This window comes from Bison bison, unplaced genomic scaffold, assembly GCF_000754665.1.
Source record: "Bison bison bison isolate TAMUID 2011002044 unplaced genomic scaffold, Bison_UMD1.0 scf7180017864472, whole genome shotgun sequence".
Lineage (NCBI taxonomy): Eukaryota > Metazoa > Chordata > Mammalia > Artiodactyla > Bovidae > Bison > Bison bison.
The window spans coordinates 1,460,872-1,480,514 of record NW_011495033.1 but is presented as its reverse complement, the minus strand read 5'-3'; the positions used below and the strand labels follow the sequence as shown (position 1 = coordinate 1,480,514).

General features: G+C 40.6%; 1 protein-coding gene across 2 annotated transcripts in view; it reads right to left on the bottom strand.

Annotated features, from left to right (window-relative positions):
• YWHAE (tyrosine 3-monooxygenase/tryptophan 5-monooxygenase activation protein, epsilon) overlaps nt 1–3,991 on the bottom strand; it is a 35,386-nt gene extending 31,395 nt beyond the window's left edge. For both annotated transcript variants that reach the window (XM_010861349.1, XM_010861348.1), the window contains exon 1: nt 3,810–3,991. In XM_010861349.1, the coding sequence (XP_010859651.1) occupies nt 3,810–3,873 (64 nt within the window). In that variant the 5' untranslated portion in view covers nt 3,874–3,991. The remainder of the gene's footprint in view (nt 1–3,809) is intronic.
• Nucleotides 3,992–19,643: the final 15,652 nt, after the last annotated feature.

The window sequence follows — 19,643 nt, the reverse complement described above, 5'->3', positions numbered from 1 at the left end:
AGATCAACTTCTTAAAGTATTTTAAACTGATTTGTAAACTTAGATACATTAATTTACTATGATAAAATTTCACTTGCTTTATCAGGTTAAAGTCAAGAAATTTTTTAAATATTTCATACTTCCCTGACCAACCTATTAAACAACTATGAAAAAACTGTTTGTTTGTATGGGCTTTCAGTGGGTTTGCTTGTACTAAAATCCAAAATTTGCTCAATTTCATTATTTGTGTTCTTCCCCACACTAGAACTCAAATTGAGACCTTTTCGTACAAAGGTGAAAAGAGTGCCTAGAAATGTCCACAGTAAGAATTTACCCTATCACCATCTCAAACTGCAAAGATTCATGATTTCATTCTATCCCATAGTCTTGTAAACCAACAAAATAGACTGAAATAATGCCCAGTATGCACAATACTGTACTGTGCACAAACAAAACTATATATAGTGTACTTGCACAAAAGTATCACAACAGAGCAACTACTTTAAATACAAAATCCAAAAGTAGGAGGAATTTTCTAACTGCATTATCCAACTCTGTTTATGATTAGGTAGGAAGAAAAAACATATTAAATAAAGTTAGTTGAAACAGCAGCAACAAAAATTACTGACTTAAAGGACTGATAATTAGCCTGTGCTTTTAAACTCATTACTAAGTTAATTTACCCACCTTCTTCCCCTAACAAGCTGGACATTAAGGAGTTGACTGAAAAACTGCACCCCACCCCTCAGAATAAGTCAGAGATGGGGCTCTGGTGTCTTAAAAGGGGTGCTCTCAAGCACTCAGAAGAGATGCACTCCTGGTGTTGCAGTCACAGACTGAATCAAACCTAACCCATCAAAATTTTACCCCTACCTCATGTGGAGCTCAGCTAGTCATCACAGGGAGAAGAGAAGTGAGGGAAGGACAAACCCAGCAACTACCCTACAACCCAAACGTAGTTTATGCGGATCCCTGTATTCTCAAAAGGTGTAACTTTTTACATGTCCCCACCACTATCCCTCATATGGTTCATATACATGATGCAAAGTTAAGACTTCAGTAATGCTAAAAGATGACCCACTTAATATGACTATGAATGATATAAAAACTATCCCTAACACTACTGTTGTTATGTAACAGAAGGCTAGATTTAATCTTGAAAGTCAACCGTCCTAGCCCCAAACTTCTGTACTTTTTCTATCTGGAATTTCAAACTGTCCTTTTCCTGAAGGCAGCTTAGTTCCTCCTCCAGTATCATTAAATAGTCTCTATCAATTGATTCCAATTCTCCAGTACAGAATTAAATGATGCTACCAAAAAGTGTAGTATTAGGTTCAACATAATGTGCAAAATAAAAACACAACGTACTGCAGAAACAAGAAGCAAAGCCAGTATTTACACCCAACTACTCCAAACCAAGTCATCAAATGTATTTTTCACCTTCCCCATACTTGATAAATTGTTTGATAAATAAAACCACGGAATCATTTTTTGTTACCACAAACAAAACTGAATTATTGCACCCAATTAAGGAATGGACACAGGTACAGACTGATTCCTAATGACTGTCTTCCTCTTCTTCCTTTCCAATGAATCCCTTCCAATTTTGTGCCCAACAATCAAAGGAGTTCCGCTACACCTGGTAGATGTCATATCCCACCGGCCCGCCCCCCCCACCACCTTTTGATCCTGAAGGACACCTCTAACATTTGATCAACGTTAAGGATGTGGCTTTACAGCCCTGTGTTGAATAACCAATTAAGCTTTTGGTCAAAAACGCTCAACACTCAATTCCAAAATATGATTTCACACTGAACTGTCACTGACTTGGAAGCTACAATCACGAGCTTCCAATCAGTATTTAAAACAAGTTCTTAAAAAAAAGAAAACAAAAACTTTCCTTTCTGGTGATCACAGCAGTTTTACTCAGAGACTAAATCCCTACAGAAGAGAAAACATTCCAATATAATTTCGAGTTTCTTCCCAAGGGCAGTGATAGATTAAGAGGGGAACTTATTTGGGGCAAGAGGAGAAGAAAAAAACTTTCATTACAAGTATACCTACAGATGTTTTGACTTTTCAATACTGAAATAAAGACAAATCTGACCTTGAGCTGTACTTCCCCATCATATTTTTCCCTCCGCCTCCTAACAAGAATCTTGTTCAATACAAAGAGCAATTTAAGGATTTATGAAACGAAATTAAGAGATCTTTACTAAATTTTGGGTTCGAGGTCTTTCCTCCTAATTTTCAAACTCCCGAATCCTAATGAATGGTGACACACATGGACTAGCCCTGAGGCTATTCACGTGACCAAAGGCATTCAAGGGAAGTCCCCACATAGCATTCTGAAGTGGCTTAATTCAAGATCAATGACACCTGAATCCAACCATCTCTCATCCCACAACAGCATTAAAAACACAAAAACCATATATATGATTTTTTGTTTTGATAATGCTAGTTTAACGGATGTGGAGTCAATTCAAGTACCAAGGTCCAAAATGGGGGGAGGGGGACCCAAGTCGGGAGGGGCAATTTAAAAAAGCAGCAGTTTGGGACTGACCCAACAGACACAAGGGCATTTCAATAAAGTTCTGAAAAATGACTATGGCACCTTTAAAAACAAAGGAGCAATGAAAGAAAAATTGTTCAAATCTGCACAAACCGTTTATTAAAAATGGAGGGAAGAAAACGGATCTACCGAGATCCCTTACGTTCTTAATAGAAAACCCCAAGTCTCTGCTGAGTGCCTTGGGACTGGTAAAGATCCCCAACGAAGGAAGAACACCCATTTTAAGCCAGGGGAGTCAACCAAAATAGCCACTAAACGTTATTCGAAAAAACTTTTTATTTTTCACCAGGTCATTCCATTTGTCATAACGCTGCGTATGCACAGGAAAGTCACCATTTTTAAATGCCGTTGGACTGAAGCACAGGCATGGGAAAGGCACCGAGAGCGAGCCAGGGGCTCCTTGTCTCCAGCTCCACATTCTACAGTTTACGGAAAATGCTAACAGAAACTTCGAGCTCTCCGGGCTAAGTCTGAGGAGAAGGAGCGTGAGGGACGTTTTTCTAGAGTTCCCTAGAAAAAGGCGAGATTGAACGGGAAACCCAAAAAACGCCACTACAAGCTGTGCCGGCCTAAGGGAAGGAAATCCGATCGTAGCATCTCAGCTGGCCTCCGCCCAGGGATGAGCTGCAGTGATTCCCACTCCCTCCCTCCTTCCCCCACCACCAACGAAGGCTGCCCCTCACCACAAGCCCGGAGCAGCCCTCGGCTCCTAAGGGTTCTCCTTTGTGAGACTCCACAGCCGCCGCCCCACATTGGGCCTCCGGGGAAAAGCCACCGCCCCCACCCGCCATATTTCCCTGAAAGGCGCCCGCGCTCCAGCTCCCGGTTGCCGCTCTCTCCCATGTGGCGGGTGTTTCTTCCTTCATCACGCCACCCAATTGTTCACCACGTCCCCAAACCGGCCCAGAAGCTCCCCTGGGGATTGCTCGCCCGGAGACAGCACCCGCCATCTCCTCCCCCTCCCCCGCCCCAGGACTCGCCCTCCCCTCAGCCGCCATTTTACAACCAACTCCTCCACCCCATGGCCTTGGCCTCCTAGCTCTCTTGTGTCTGCAGATGAGGACGCCCAAGGGGTCAAATTCCTGGGCCTGGAGCCTCCTACCGCTCTGGGAGCCCACAGGCTATTTCCTGCTTCCCGAATCCACGTCCCCGGGCCGGGCTCGGCGATGATGCCGCCATTTTGTCTCCCGCTCCCGGCCTCTGTGGGCGGCGGCAGAGGGTCCGAGAATTGCAGCCCCCCGTTGCCCCCCCAACTCACCGTCGTATCGCTCAGCCTGCTCGGCCAGCTTCGCCTGGTACACCAGATCCTCCCGATCATCCATAGCGGCAGCGGCTCCGGCAGGGTCTGCGCGACGGATGGAAGCGGATAGCGTCTCCGACTCTCAGCCTCTCGCTCCGCGTCCGGGCAGGAAAAATGGCGGCGCCTCAATCCGGGACTTCCGCCTGCGCACGCGGACAACTGCTCAGCTCTATGGCAACCGCTCCCTGGCAACTGGCGCGGGGGGCGGGTCCGGGTGCTCGGCGCCCGAGGAGGTTGGAACCAGCTAGACGCCCCTCCTCCGAGAGCTCAGCGGCCGCTCGAGGCGGGAACTGCTTCTGCGGGGAGGGAGAGCGCCCCGAGGGAGCGAGGTGGGCCAGGTGAGGCCGGCCTGGACCGCTCCAGAAGACCGTGAGCGGCAGAGCCTGGACTGCGGGCAGAGAAACCAGAGGCTGTGAAGGTTTTCGTAATGACAAGCCATCCTCTCTGAAACTGACTTCTGTTTTCTCAGCCAGGCTCAGTCCTGGGCCTCTTTGAGGGCCCTGATGTAGCTGTGAGGGGAAGGAAGGGTCCAGTTTTCACACTTCACCTTCGCACTTTGCAGTCTTTTTCTGTTCCTCTCCCTTGGCTTTCTTTTTTCCCCTTAGGCCCGCCATGGGGTAGGAACAGAGAAGTTCTTAGAAAAGTCTGGTCTGGAGTCCAAGGTGCAGAAGAGTAGGGCCGAGATCAGAATGAGGTCCAGGAGGCAGGAATGGGAAAGAATCCATTGGTCTGTACTGCTTCCCAGTGGATTCCTAGCACCTTGTACTGAATGCAGTATGCGGTATGTTGCAAGACTAAAGCTCAGGTAATTAGAACATAAAATGTGTGGTAAAGTCTGCAATAAATGTAGAATAAGGAGACTTCCCTGGTGGTCCAGTGGCTAAGACTCCACACTTCCTGTGCAGGGACCCCGTGTTCCATCCCTGGTCAGGGACCTAGATCCCATATAGGACAATTAAGATCCATTGCAGCCAAATATGTTAAAAAAAAAAAATATATATATATATATATTGTGTGTGTGTGTGTGGAATGAAAAGGTTGGAACTAAATTATGAAGAACCTTGGATGGCAAGCTGAGATGTTTGCACTCCAGTGGGCACAAGGAAGCTATTTTTTGATGATTTTGCATGGAGGATGACACCATCATAATTATTCTTTAAGAAGATTATTAAATATTGTATAGCAGTGATTAAAGAACAGGATAAATTATCAGGCTATTACATTAATACCACTAAAAGGTCATAGATGATAGCAGTGAAAATAGGAAGGAAAGGACAAATAGGAATAGTACTTCAGAGGGAAACCACAGGAGTTTATAGCTAATCAGATGTGAAGATATTCAGTTCAGTTCAGTCACTCAGTCGTGTCCGACTCTGCGACCCCATGAATTGCAGCACGCCAGGTCTCCCTGTCCATCACCAACTCCCGGACTTCACTCAAACTCATGTCCATCGAGTCCGTGATGCCGTCCAGCCATCTCATCCTCTGTCGTCCCTTCTTCCTCCTGCCCCCAATTCCTCCCAGCATCAGAGTCTTTTCCAATGAGTCAACTCTTGGCAGTACCATTAACAAAAAAATAAGAGACTTAGACTTCTCTGGTGGTACCGTGGATAAGAATCCACCTGCCAATGCAGGGGCCAAAGGTTCAATCCCTGGTCTAGGAAGATTCCACATGCTACAGAGCAACTAAGCTCATGAGCCACAACTACTGAGCTCACGCTTGAGAGCTCATGATATTCAAGGAGAGAAGGCACCACAATGTGAAGATGGTATACCAAAACAAAGAGTAGCACCCTACTTGCCCCACCTAGAGAAAGCCCTCGAACAGCAACGAAGACCCAGCCCAACCAAAAAAAAAAAAAATATATATATATATATATATAGGAATGCTAGGAAAATTTACTGATAGAATGCAGAGGAAGACAAGTTCCTTTTATCACATGTTGGTTCTAAGGTTTTCAAAGATCACTCAAGTAGAAATAACAGGCATGGAATTGGAAAAGGGGACTGGCATTTCAAGCTGGAGGAAGGCTACAGATGGAAGCAGCTAGAGAATGTGTGGAGGAGGAACAGGACAAACAAAACCTTGAAGAATGCTTACTTTTAAGTGATAGAAATCAGAAGCCAGCAAAGTTAGGCTCCTTAAGCCCCTTCACTTTTGTCTTATAAAATGTCAACAGTGAATGATTAAGGGTCAAAAGATCTGGACTCCAGCCCTAGTTCTATAACTAAATAAATATGTGACCATCAGAAAGTTATTTCCACTTCTGAGCTTTATGTCAATCTGCAAAGTTAACTGGAGACCTTATGTTAGGCTACAAAACAAGTCTTAACGATTAAAAGACTGAAACAACACAAAGTCTCATATTGAAACTAGAAATCAATAAGAGAAGGAAAACTAGGAAAATTTCAAAGATGTGCAGAAATTAAATAACATTCTGTTAACTAACTTATGGGCCGAAAAAGAAATCACAAGGAAAATTAGCAAATACCTTGAAATGAATAAAAATGAAAATACAATATACCAAAAAGTATGAAATGCAGCAAAAATTGTGCAAAGATGGAAATTTATAGCTGTAAATGTCTAACTTAAAAAGAAGGATCTATAAATGAAATGGGAGCACTGAACATGACATAGAAAAGTGAAATGAGATAAAAGTTAATCACATAGTCCAGTTGCTAGTTTATGTTTTCCAATTTTTTTTTTATGTTGTCAAGCCTTTATCAATTAGAAAAGCTTTTGTGTATATACACAAATATTATGTTAAAAATACATATTTTATAAAATTTATGAATCTTTGCCTAGCTAAAAAATTTAGGACATTTTTATTCCATTTGTTTGACTTAGTATGAATAGAATGCTAGATTTCTAATTTTAAAAACAGATATGCAACAAGCAACAAAGGATAACTGAATAGCACAGGGAACTATAGTATCTTGTAATAACCTATAATGGAAAATAATCTGAAAATAATATGTGTATATGTATAACTGAATCACCTTGCTGTGCACCTTAAACATTGTAAGTCAACAATACTTCAGTAAAATATATAAAAAAAAGATCTAAAAGAAAAGAAAGATCTCACATATTAGGAAGCCTGTGTCATTGGTCCTACATTCACATACTTCAAAGCTTTATTAAAAATATTTGGATCCCCATGAAGCCATGCTGTACCCAAGTTTACCAGGAGATCTGGGTAGGAATGGAGTTGATGGGCTTTATCATTTATAAAATCAGAAGTACTGATTAAAAAAAGCTTTGAAATCTTCTAGTTCAGCGCCTACTCATGGTCATCTTTAACCAGCTTTTCTTGGAAAGAACATCAGTCTGGTTGAAGATTTTAGCAAGCTGTGTCAAATGGGAACCTGTGCTGTCCTCCCGGCATGAATAAATGTACCTGTGAGATGCACACTGCCTGCACAGGTGTTCCTCCCTTAGCCCCGTGCCCATCACATCTTTGTGATGCAGCAGGTCTCACTGAGCCATCCCATCCTTAGGAAACCTGAGGGATTGAGAAGTAAGTATCTCAATTAGCAGGTAGGAGTTAGGGATCAGATCTAGGCACTCACCTCTGGTGTTCAGTAAATATGGTAAAGGTGGGGGATAAATGGGAATTTCTATTTGGAATTTATAGGTACACACTACTATATGCAAAATAGATAAACAAGGACCTACTGTATGGCACTGAGAACTATATTTAATATCTCATAATAACCTATACTGGAAGAGAGTCTGAATATATATTAAATAAAAGTTATATATATATAATTGATTTGGCTTTGCTGTACAGCTGAAATATTGCACATCAATTATACTTGAGTTAAAAATATATTTGTTAAAAAAATATATATATATATATATTTGTTGCAACTTCCCTGGTGGTCCAGTGGTTAAGACTGCCTGCTCCCAATGCAGAGGGCATGGGCTCAATACCGACCAGTTACCTGGTCGGTAACTAAGGTCCCACATACCACACGGTGCGGCATATGTGCATGAAAGTGACCTAAATGAAAGACACTATGTGTTCCTGGATCAGAAGATAACAGTAATGTTCAGATAACATTACTACACAAAGTGATCTACAATCACTTGATTGCAAAGAGTCAATGCAATCTCTATCAAAATCCCAATGGCATTTTTTTGCAGAAATGAAGTCAAACAGCTAAATTTGCTGACCTCTAGAAATCTCTCCATGGGCTTCTCTGGTGGCTCAGTGTTAGAGAACTCGCCTACCAATTTAAGAGAAGCAAGTTCAATCCCTGGGTCAGGAAGATTACCTGGAGAAAGAAATGTCAACCCACTTCAGTATTCTTGCCTGGGAAATCCCATGGGCAGAAGAGCCTGGTGGACTACAGTCCATGAGGTTGCAGAAGAGTTGGATACAACTTAGGGACTATACAACAACAAGAAATGGCTCCCAGACATGTCACAGCAGCTAAGGTGGATGGGCTCTTCTTCCTTGGGTTCCACGGCTCCTTATCACCTGTGCAATGGGAATCGATTACTCAACTTCTTTACACGTTTTCTCCCCTGTAAAATGGCAGTGGTATTTTCCTCACACAAATAAGAACTAAGTGGGAGATTGGAAGAAAAAAAAAAAAAGATACTCAGTGAATGTTAGCTATATTTATTCATGTTTCTGTGGTTCAACCTTGAGTGAGAACCAGAAGTTAGTGTCATAAAATACAAGTGAAAAGAGTTCAAAAATAAGGGGTGGTCAAATGAAATTTTGCAAAGACATCAAGATTAGCACTGAGAAAAAGCCACTGGATATAGCAATGAGGTCATTACTGACCTTCATTCAAGAACAGTTTCAAAAGGGTGTTGGAAGCCAGACTGCATTTGGTTGAAGTACAAAGACAATAAAGTGGAAGCTGTAAGTGTAGGGTTCTCTTGAGAATAACTGTGAAAAGGTACAAGGTGATTATTTAATTGGGGTGATGACCCCAATAAGGGTGGTCAAATAACTGATTGAGTAGGTTCCAGGTTCGCAAAACTCACCCCACCTTACAAAGCCATCTGTGCTGCCAAGCTGACCACAGAACACGCAGAGATTAGGAGTAACATCTTTTTAACCACTGGGTCTTCTCCCCTGAACACTGTTTCCCACAACTGACTAAAGTCTATAGGAAGGTGACACTTCAAAAACGACTGAAAAGGCAGAAATCTTAAACCTTAGATTGATTCCCTGATCATACTGCCTGTTCTCTCAACTGACAGAACTAAAAGGGACAGAAATTGTTGACAGGGAAACAAAAATATAAAGAGAAACACTTTTGATATAGCACCTGGGATTATGAACAGATAAAAAAAAATCCATGGTTCTCTAAGGGCGGCTCCCAAAGTATGGCACTGCACTTCTCATGCTGCTGTGGTGATGGGCACTCACCAACATCGCCAGGTCAGCACTCACCAACATTGCCAGGTCAATCGATCACACCCCTAAATAGAAGTCTCCCAACTTTATTGAAAAATCTGCTTTAATAGAAACAAGATCTGTGGTAGTGTACTAACCACCACACGAAGGAAATGAGACGTTAAAAAATATGATTAGTCATTGCCTCCAGGAGCTTGAAGTTTAGGACTTATTTTCTTTTTCAAGGTATGGTGTTTTTATTTGTAAAAATAAGTTATTTTTATTTTATACCTTTTTGACTTTCATTTTTACCATATATACACACACACACATATATATCATCTTTACATTTTGATATAATAAATAGAATCAACTTTACAGTTTAAATCTGATGAAAAATTCTCACAATATATGGTTAAGTATAAAAATCAAGAAATACAATCACATATTTAGTATTATTGCATTGGTAAAAATACAGTCATACTTGGAACAAAGATTAGAAAAATACATTAAAAGAATGCTAAAATAAATTTTGTTTAGGGATTACAGATGATTTATTTTTAGCTTGTTTATTTTCAAAACTTCTTGAATTATGTATTACTTTTACAGCCTAAAAAAGGTAAACTAAAAGAATGATTTACTGCTACAATATTGTTAGGCAGACTGCTTTTTCCCCTTAATATATCATGGCCATCTTTCCAATAGTATCTATGAAGATACCTTATTCTTTTTAATAGCTTTATGATATTCTCTTAAACCAGTGTTACATCATTTAACCAATCCTATATTGATTAACATTAAAGCTCTTTAAAATATTTTGTTTCTACAAATCACACACAAATCCCTTCTATCTTTACACATATACAAGGATATTTCTAGAAGGGAAATAATTAAGTCAAAGAGTATGCACACTTTTTTGGTAAATGTTATACCAATTTATACAAACAGAAAAGTGTACAAAATTTAAATGCACAACTGAATATTTCCCCAAAAGTAACTCACATAAACTGCATCCCGTTCCAGAAGCAGAATATTGCATAAGGCCCAGAAGTCTCCTGTGTATGCACACTTTTTATAATTTTTACAGTTGTTGTGAAATTGCTTTTCAGAAATGTTAACTGAATCTACACATAACCCAATAGTATTTGAGACTGCCAGGTTCTTACATCCTCTCCAACACAGATTTATCATACTTGAAATTTTTGATAATTTGGTAGATGAGATGAGAATTATGTCTCATTGACTTGCCTTTTTGGGGTTTTAATGAGGTGGAGGATTTTGTGTTTTTCTATAAATTTGTCTATTACTAACCTTCTTTATTTTTCTCTTAGTTGTCTATTTCTTATTGTGTACAGGAATTCTTTATTTTATAGATGCTACCCCCTTTGGTTCTTAAATATGATACAAACATTTTCTCATTGTCATTTGTCCTTTATGCTGACTTTTAAACTGAAGAAGTTTCAAACTTCAAATATCCTGTTGTCGCATCCTTCAGTCTTTTTCCTTTTGGGCCTCTCAGTTTTGTATCATGCTTCAGTAGTCTTCTAGACATTCAACAGAACAAAAATATCCACCTGTTCTTTCTTCCTGTTCTACTATAATTTTGCTTTTAACATTTAGATCTTTAATATATTTAAAATTGTGTGTGTTGGAAAGGTAGACCTTAAAAAAATCAATAAACCTAATGCTGTTATGGTTTGTTCATTACTTCTAAAGTGGAGGGGCTTCCCTGGTGGTCCAGTGGTTAAGTCTGCCTTGCAATGCAGGGGACACTGGTTTGATCCCTGGTCTGGGAAGGTCCCACATGCCGCGGGGCAACTATTGAGCCCACGTGCTGCAACCACTGAAGCCTGCGCACCGTGGAGCCCATGGTTTGCCACAGAGAAACCCACAATGAGAAACCCACTACAACTAGTGAGTAGCCCCCACTCTCCACAACTAGAGAAAAGCCTGCAGAGCAACGAAGACCCAGCACAGCCAAAAATAAATATCAAAATTGATTTGAAAATGCCTTTACTATATGCCAAATTTTCTTATATCTGATTCTAAATGTATTTAGAGCTGTTGATCCCTTATTTCAATGATATTACTCATTGCAACAGCTTAAGAGCACGTTTTCATATCTGGTACGGTAAGTTTTCTCTAGAAAATTTCACTTATTTTGTACTAGATGAACTGAAGAATTAACTTAAAAAGTTCTCCCAGGATTCACTTTGATTTTGATTGAGGTTACCCTGAGTTTATAGATTAATTAGGGGAGAATTAGAAATCTTTTCAACAATGAGTCTTCCCACTCAAGAATATATTTCTCCCACTTTTTTCAAGTCTCTTTTATATGATCTTTTTTTCCTTCATCATGATGTGTCTTGTAGGATCTTAGTTCTCCGACCAGGGATCAAACCCTGCAGTGGAAGCTCAGAGTCCTAACCATTGGACTTCCAGGGAATTCCCTCTTTTAAATGATTTTAATTTACATAGTTAGATTAAGAGAGATTTATAGAGATCTTACAAATTTCTAGTTAAATTTATTTCCAAGTATTTAAGAGACTATTGGTATCGTAAATGATATCAGTATTATCATTTAATGGGCATTATTGTTGAATTCCTGATTTTAATGGGAATATCTCTAGTATTTCACCATTAAGGGTGATCTGATAAACAGGTTTTTGAAAATCAAGTTAAAGAGATCCTTCTCCTTCGTTTGTTTTAGCTGCCTTGGGTCTTTGTTGCTGTTACATCTGCGGTAAGCCGGGACTACTCTAGTTGCAGTGCATGGGCTTCTCATTGCAGTGGCTTCTCTTGCTGCGGAGGACAGGTTCTAGGGCACATGGGCTTCAGAGGCTGTGGCTCTCAGGCTTAGTAATTGTGGTGCATGGGCTCGGCTGCCTTACAGCATATGGAATCTTTTCGAACCAGGGACTGAACCCGCGTCCCCTGTATTTGCCGGTGGATTCTTTTTTTTCTTTTGGCAGGCAGATTTTTAACCACTGGACCATGAGGGAAGTCCAGATCCTTCTACTTCTAATCTGGCAAGAGTTTACTTAAAATCAGGGTTGATTTTCACTGGATGCTTTTTCAGGCTCCATTTATATACGTATATATTGAACCCACACCCCCTGCAATGGAAGCACACTCTTAACCACTAGACTGCCAGGCAAGTCCCATCAGGCTCCATTTTCATGAACTGTGGTTTCTTCATTAATTAGTATGTACAGCTAATTGTTTTAATAGATTTCCTAACATGGAACCATGGTTGCAACGCTGGAATAACTTCTTTTTAGTTATATATATGATAGGCAGCCAGTGCCTGGATATCATGGGGATACCTGCAAGAGTTCTTTGGCAGGTTCTCCAGGGGTTACAAGCAAGTTTCTTCAGCCCAGCAACTTATTGCTTTGTCCATTTGGTCCTTAGGAAAATACCCATGATCTTACTAAATCGGAGTGTATGCCAAAACAGGAAAGTATGGTGGCTCCCCTGCACCTTCCCTCACTACTGCCGTCTCTGCTCAGTCCTCCAGTCCAGGGCCCAGAGAGGCGCCGGAACGTGAGCCATCCATCGCATCTGCATCCTTCTACTTCTGTGGCTGATTCACGTCAAGATCCTGCTGTTCTCCTGATTACTTGTAAAACCTATCGCTTCCAAACCTCTCAAGAGTCCATAACACAGGAATAAGAAAGGATTATCGTAAAAGTGGCTTGAGGATAAGAGTATGTTAGAAAGAAGTTAGGTCTACACTTTATGCCATTCACCAATTATTTTTTTAACTTAATAAAGTAGGTTTAAAGACCAGCTTATCAAAATGCTAGTATAAAACACAATCAAATAAATGTCTGTCAGATCTGAGAAAGGATGCTCAGAATGCACTGAAAGGAAAAACTATTTGAATAAACAGTAAATCCAATAAATAAAATATGCACAGGATATAACCTGATAATTCATATATGAGGAAATTCAAGGGGTAAAAACAAAACAGAAAGATTAATTTTTACTAGTAATAAAAAAGTGATTGAGATATACTTAACATTTTTAAATTAAGTGAAAAATTGTAAAATACACATAACAAAGTTAACATCTTAACCATTTTTAAGTATACAGTTCAGTAGTGTTAAGTACATTCACAATGCTATTGGAGATATACTTAGCAGCATACTAAATTATCTTTAAAATTCAATGGTAAGCCACACTTTCTAGGTTATTCTGTTAGCAGTGTTGAAAGTTCGTAAATGTCTTTTAGAAAGCAATATAATTATGGTGGTAACAGCCATCATCCAGCAATCCTACTCCTGGGAATTTGTGCTAAAAATAATTCAACTGAACCAAAAGGCTATATTCACAAATACGTGACTGTAGCAAATTATCACAAGCTTTGTCGTTTACAACAGATTTACTCTTTATGGTTCTGGTGGATAAGAAGTCCTAAAATCAACAGCAGGACTGTGTTCCTTCTAAAGGCTCGAAAAGAGAATCCACCTTTTGTCATTTCCAACTTCTATAGTCTACCTGCATTCCGCTTCCTCCATCTTTGGAGTGCTTCATTGAAACCTCCATTGTTAAATCTCCTTTTTCTGATTCCTCTTGAGTCCCTCTTACAATTCCACTGGGCCCACCAAGATAATCCAGGGTAATTTCTCAGGTCAAGGTCTTTAATTTAATCACAACTGCAAAATCCCTTTTGTCATATAGGGTAACAAGTTCCAGGGATAAGGATGTAATCCTGACAAAACGTGGTCCACTGGAGAAGGGAATGGCAAACCAGTTCAGTATTCTTGCCTTGAGAACCTCATGAATCCCTTTTCATAAAAGGCAAAAAGATTGGACACTGAAAGATGACCTCCCCTGGTTGGTAGGTGCCCAATATGCTACTGAAGATCAGTGGAGAAATAACTCCAGAAAAAATGGAGAGACAGAGCCAAAGCAAAAACACCACCCAGCTGTGGATGTGACTGGTGATGGAAGTAAAGTTCGATGCTGTAAAGAGCAATATTGTATAGGAACCTGGAATGTTAGGTACATGAATCAAGGTAAATTAGCAGTAGACAAATAGGAGAGGGCAAGAGTGAACATTGACATTTTAGGAATCAGTGAACTAAAATGGACTGGAATGGGTGAATTTAACTCAGATGACCATTATATATACCACTGTGGGCAGGAATCCCTTAGAAGAAATGAAGTAGCCATCATAGTCAACAAGACAGTCCAAAATGCAATAGTTGGGTGCAGTCTCAAAAATGACAGAATGATCTCTGTTCATTTCCAAGCAAACCATTCATTATCACAGTAATCCAAGTCTATGCCCCAACCAGTAACGCTGAAGAAGCTGAAGTTGAACGGTTCTATGAAGACCTATAAAACCTTTTAGAAATAACACCAAAAAAAGATGTCCTTTTCATTATAGGGGACTGGAATACAAAAGTAGGAAGTCAAGAGATACGTGGAGTAACAGGCAAATTTAGCCTTGGAGTACAGAATGGAGGAGGGAAAAGGCTAACAGAGTTTTGCCAAGAGAACACACTGGTCATAGCAAACACCCTTTTCCAACAACACAAGAGAAGACTCTACACATGGACATCACCAGATGGTCAATACTGAAATCAGATTGATTATAATCTTTGCAGCTGAAGATGGAAAAGCTCTATACAGTCAGCAAAAACAAGACTGGGAGCTGACTGTAGCTCAGTGGAAATGCAGAGTCTCATCCACTAGACCACCAGGGAAATCCCTGGACCATTTGTTTTATAGAGTATCTCACATCCTGGATTTGTTTCTTCAGCTCTTTGTGGTGTTATTTAACTTGTTCCTCTATTCCTATTTTCTGTAAACTAATAGCTGGATTAGAGTCAGGTTCAATTTTGGGGGGTTTGAATACCTCAGAGGTGGTGCTTGTTGGGAGCTTCCTGTTGTATCCCATCAGAGACAATGTCCTGTTTGCTTTTAAGTGATGCTCACACTGAAGAGACAATGTTTTTAAAATGGCTTTACTGAGATATAATTTACATACCACAGAATCCACCCACTTCACGTATACTATTCAATGACTTTTATCTATTTACAGTTGTACAATCACTGCTACAATCTAATTTTAGAACACTTCCATCACATCAAAATGAAACTTTGAACCCATTTTGAGTCCATCTCTCAGCCCCAGGCAATCATTAATCTATTTTCTGTCTCTGTAGATTTGCCTTTTATAGAAACAAATCATATTTTGTGTGCTTCAGTGTTCTGGTCTCTCTGTTAACTCTCAGTTGGGTTTCTGAACTCAATTCAGACATGTGAACCTAAGTCTGTTTGTTTCTTGCTCCTGGTTCTCTCAATCCCTCATTCATTTTGACCCACTTGTAAGAACAAGTGCTTTCTTCATTTTCTTGCATATTTCTATGCAAGAAATTTCATTTCTTCGTATTTCTGTGCAATATTTCCTGTGTTTTCTTCATTTTCTTGCTTTGTGCATTTCATGCCATCTCATGTTCCCAGTAACCATTTCTCCGCTACCCTTAGGTTGAGTATCCAGGGCCTTATTAGCCCAGAGGGAACTTTTGTAAGACATAAAAAATAAGTGTCCTTTCCACATAGATGCAGCCCTAGGGGCTCACTGCTTAGCAAGCAAAATGTACCTTTGAATTTCAAATGGTGCCTCCTGCAGGCAGACAAAGCCAAGTCAGGGACTGGGACTGTTTCTTAGCTACCACAGTACAGGCTGGATTTCAACTTCACTCCTTGCCTGGCATGTCCTTGGGAAGGGAATTACTTGTACATCTACACGCAGCAGCACTGTTGGTTAAGATGAGACGTTCAGCTCTCCTTTATAACAGTAAATAAGAGGTTTACTCTTATCCATTCAACATATTTGCTGAGTGCTTTCCATGTCCTAATCAGGTGAGGTGCTACAGATAAAAGTTAATAAAGTGGACACAGTCCCTTTCCATATGAAGCTTCCTGTCACTCTTCATTCTCAGTGCCATTTTTCCAAGTGCCTTTCTTCCCAAAGTTCCCATAGCCCAGTTCCAAACACCTACTTTAGCAGTACTAAAAATCATGATTACACATGCAGTGTTCAAATTACAAAATAAAGTGAAGAAAAACTATGGACATTTGGGTATTGACTCACCCAGTGATGATGCTTCCTAGTAATGTGTGCTTCTTCATGTATTTTAGTCAAATAGTTTCTTTGGGGTAGCTGTGCATATTCCAAAAATGGCTGGATTTGGTCATTCTTCCTATATCCACACCCCTTTGCAGTATGAACTTTACAGTTTCTCCCATCAAGAGGAAGAGTCTATTTTTTCACTCCTTGAATTTGAGCTGGCCTTGGGACTTGCTCTGATCAAGAGAAGGCAGTGTTATATAGACATTGTGTCAGTTCTAAGGCTAAGCCTTAAGAGGCCTTGTGTGATTCCATCTGTTCTCTTAGAACCCTGTCAATAGCCATGAGAACCAGTCCAGGCTACCCTGCTGGAGGATACAAGATCACAGGAAGCAGAGATTAAACTCTGCTGGCTGAGGGCCATTCAAGACCAGCCAGCCCCCAGCCAATTAGATGCTAGATATGTCAGATTAGCCCAGACCAGAACTGTCCAGCAGAACCAAACGGAAACTGCTAAGCTGCAGAATTACAAGATAAAGGATTGTTTTAATTCACCACGTACCGATGTGGTTTATCCTACAGCAAAAGCTGACACTGTAACCTTAAATCCCTAAGAATATTACTACCCAACGCTCCCTCTTGACTTTTGATGATATCTAGCTCACCCATCCTGAGGTTCATTCTTTTGTTCAAAATACACACTCTGGGTATCCTGCTGTGTGTCAAGCAGGGCTAGGTGTTGGAAATATGATGATGTATCTTGGTCTTGTGACAGATACATGCACAGGCAATTTCAATTCAGTGTGACAACTGTAGGCATATATTGCCAAGAGAAGACATGGAACAGACAGATAAGCCAAATTAGAGTATAATTAGTGTAGCTGAAGGTGAGACAGATAAAGACTGTACAAAAGTCTTGAGGGTTGAGCAAGTGGATCGGTCAGGTAAAGAAAGGACACAAATGCAGCATGGCTAGAGCTCAGAGTAGAGAAGGGAAGTGAAGAGAGGGGAGGCTGGAGACAGGAGCAGAACTAACGTACAGAGCTCTGCATCTTCTGTAGAGGGAATTTAGGTATCTGCTGAGGGAGAATATAATCTATTATAAATTACAGAATGCTCACTAAGGCTGCAACAAACATAACAAAGGGGTTGGAGGGGCCAAAATTAAAGGCATTCTGGTGACTTCTGAGGTCATCTAGATGAGAAACATTGGCATCTGAACTAAGGCAGCAGCAGTTGGGAAGGAGGTAAGTGGACTGATTTTAGATGGTGGGGAGTTAGGACTTAGTAAGACTACAGATGGGATGAACTCTCCAGAGGAAGAATAAAAGATGGTCCTGGGTTTTTGGCTTAGCCAAATGGTGCCATTGAGACAGGGGATATGGATGAAGGACTGATGGGGGAAGGGACAATGAATTCAGTTTGGAATATATTAAAGAGTTTGAAGTTCCTTCAAGATATCCAAAAGGTGTTCACTAGGCAGTTGGATATATCTAAGACTGGACAATATTCTACTCATTTGTTCATCTTTGGAAAAAAAAATAGCAGGTGGCTAATAGTTGAGGAGCTTAGGGACTAGAAAGTGCCTTGAAATGGAAGAACTAGGGCTTTGGGAAGACAGTGAGAGAACAGAAAGGCTAGAAGGTAGTGATCAGAGACTAAGATCTTTTAAGATTCCAGGGATATCACAGTACAAGATAATGGATTTGAGGTGGTCCAAAAAGTGAGAAGCCAAGGTGATGAAAATGGTAACCCCATATGACAGCAGGTCTTGGCAAAATGAAACACTGAGAACCAGATGACCAAAAATAAATGAGAAGAAATTTGATTGGGACAGCAAAGACAGTAGGGAGCCTAACGGGTTGGTAAATCTTCAAAGAGGAGAGTCCAAAAATGGGAGATGCCTGACCAGAGAAGACTCAGTACAGCAAGAGGATGACAGTAATAAAATGAGAGGTCATCAAGAAGCCTTACATTTGGGACAGTTAGAAAGATGACAAGAACAGGAGCTCTGGAAGGAGCTGCTTGGCCCCAGCTGTCCTGGTATGGATTGTTTTTGCTTCAGAATTCAATTTCCCTGGAGGAAAGAGCAGCCTCCCTGCAGCAATGTTTCTCTAAAGGGGAGACCAGGGATAGAGTTGCCAGGTTTAGCAAATAAAAACACAGGATGCCCAGTTAAATTTCAATTTCAGGTATTACATAGGTCATACTTACACTAAAAAGTTACTTATCAGGTATCTGAAGCATCTTATTTCTACAAAGTTTTGGCATCATGTGGCCCTAACAATCTACCAGATGGTCAACCTCTCACCTATTCATCTCCTTTGTATTAGTTGGAGTAGGCTAGCTAATTCAACCTTAAAACATATGGTTGAACAAAAGTTTATTTTTTGCTAGCTAAGTGTGTCACCAGGCTCCCCAGGTGGCTCAGATGATAAAAAAAAATCCACCTGCAACGTGGGAGACCCAGGTTCAATTCCTAGGTCAGGAAGGTCCCCTGGAGTAGGAAATAGCAACCCACTCCAGTATTCTTGCCTGGAGAATTTCACGGACAAAGGAGCCTGACAGGTTGCAGTTCATGGGGTCACAGAGTCAGACATAAGTAAGTGACTAACACTTTCACATTTTCAAGCTGGTCATCAAGCCAAGCTGCCCCTCTCATGTGGATGAAGGCTCTAGCCTGGGTGTCATCTACATTCCTGCCTGATAGAAAGGAAGAGCATGGAGGAGCTCCTAGAGGAGGGGTCTAGAGGCCAGGGCTGAAAGTGGTGCAGGCGCTTCTGTGCATAGTCCATTGGCCGCACTCCATCACATGGTCATGTGCAATGCAAGGGAGCCTGGGAATCATAGTGTGCACAGGAAAAAAAGACTATGGCTTTGAGGGAGCATCTACCATACCCCTTATATCAAGTTATCCATGGATTCCCTAGGGATCAAGATTCTGGATCAATAATCTCTGCTTGAGAAGAACAGGTACCCACACATAAACCATATCCTATCTGCTACTGAAAATGCTGATCAGGGAGAGTTAAAGATCATTACATGCAAAAAAAAAAAAAAAAAGATCATTACATGCATTCCTTTTTCCCTAGACATCAAGTTTTTTTGATAGCTAAAAGCGGTACCTATCAAACAGATCTCACTAGAAAGATGAAAAAGTCAACCCTGTTGGTCCAAATTCTAGCTGCTAGCCCACCAAGTTGTGTGTTTTATCTTTGCATTACGATGAAATTTACCACAAACCATCCCAAACAACTCACGTTATCCCCTGGTTCTTCCTTATGCAAATGTTGGTTGCTGTGAAAACAAAAAGGCCTGCCATTGATCAAAGGGCAGAGCTTGCTAAGG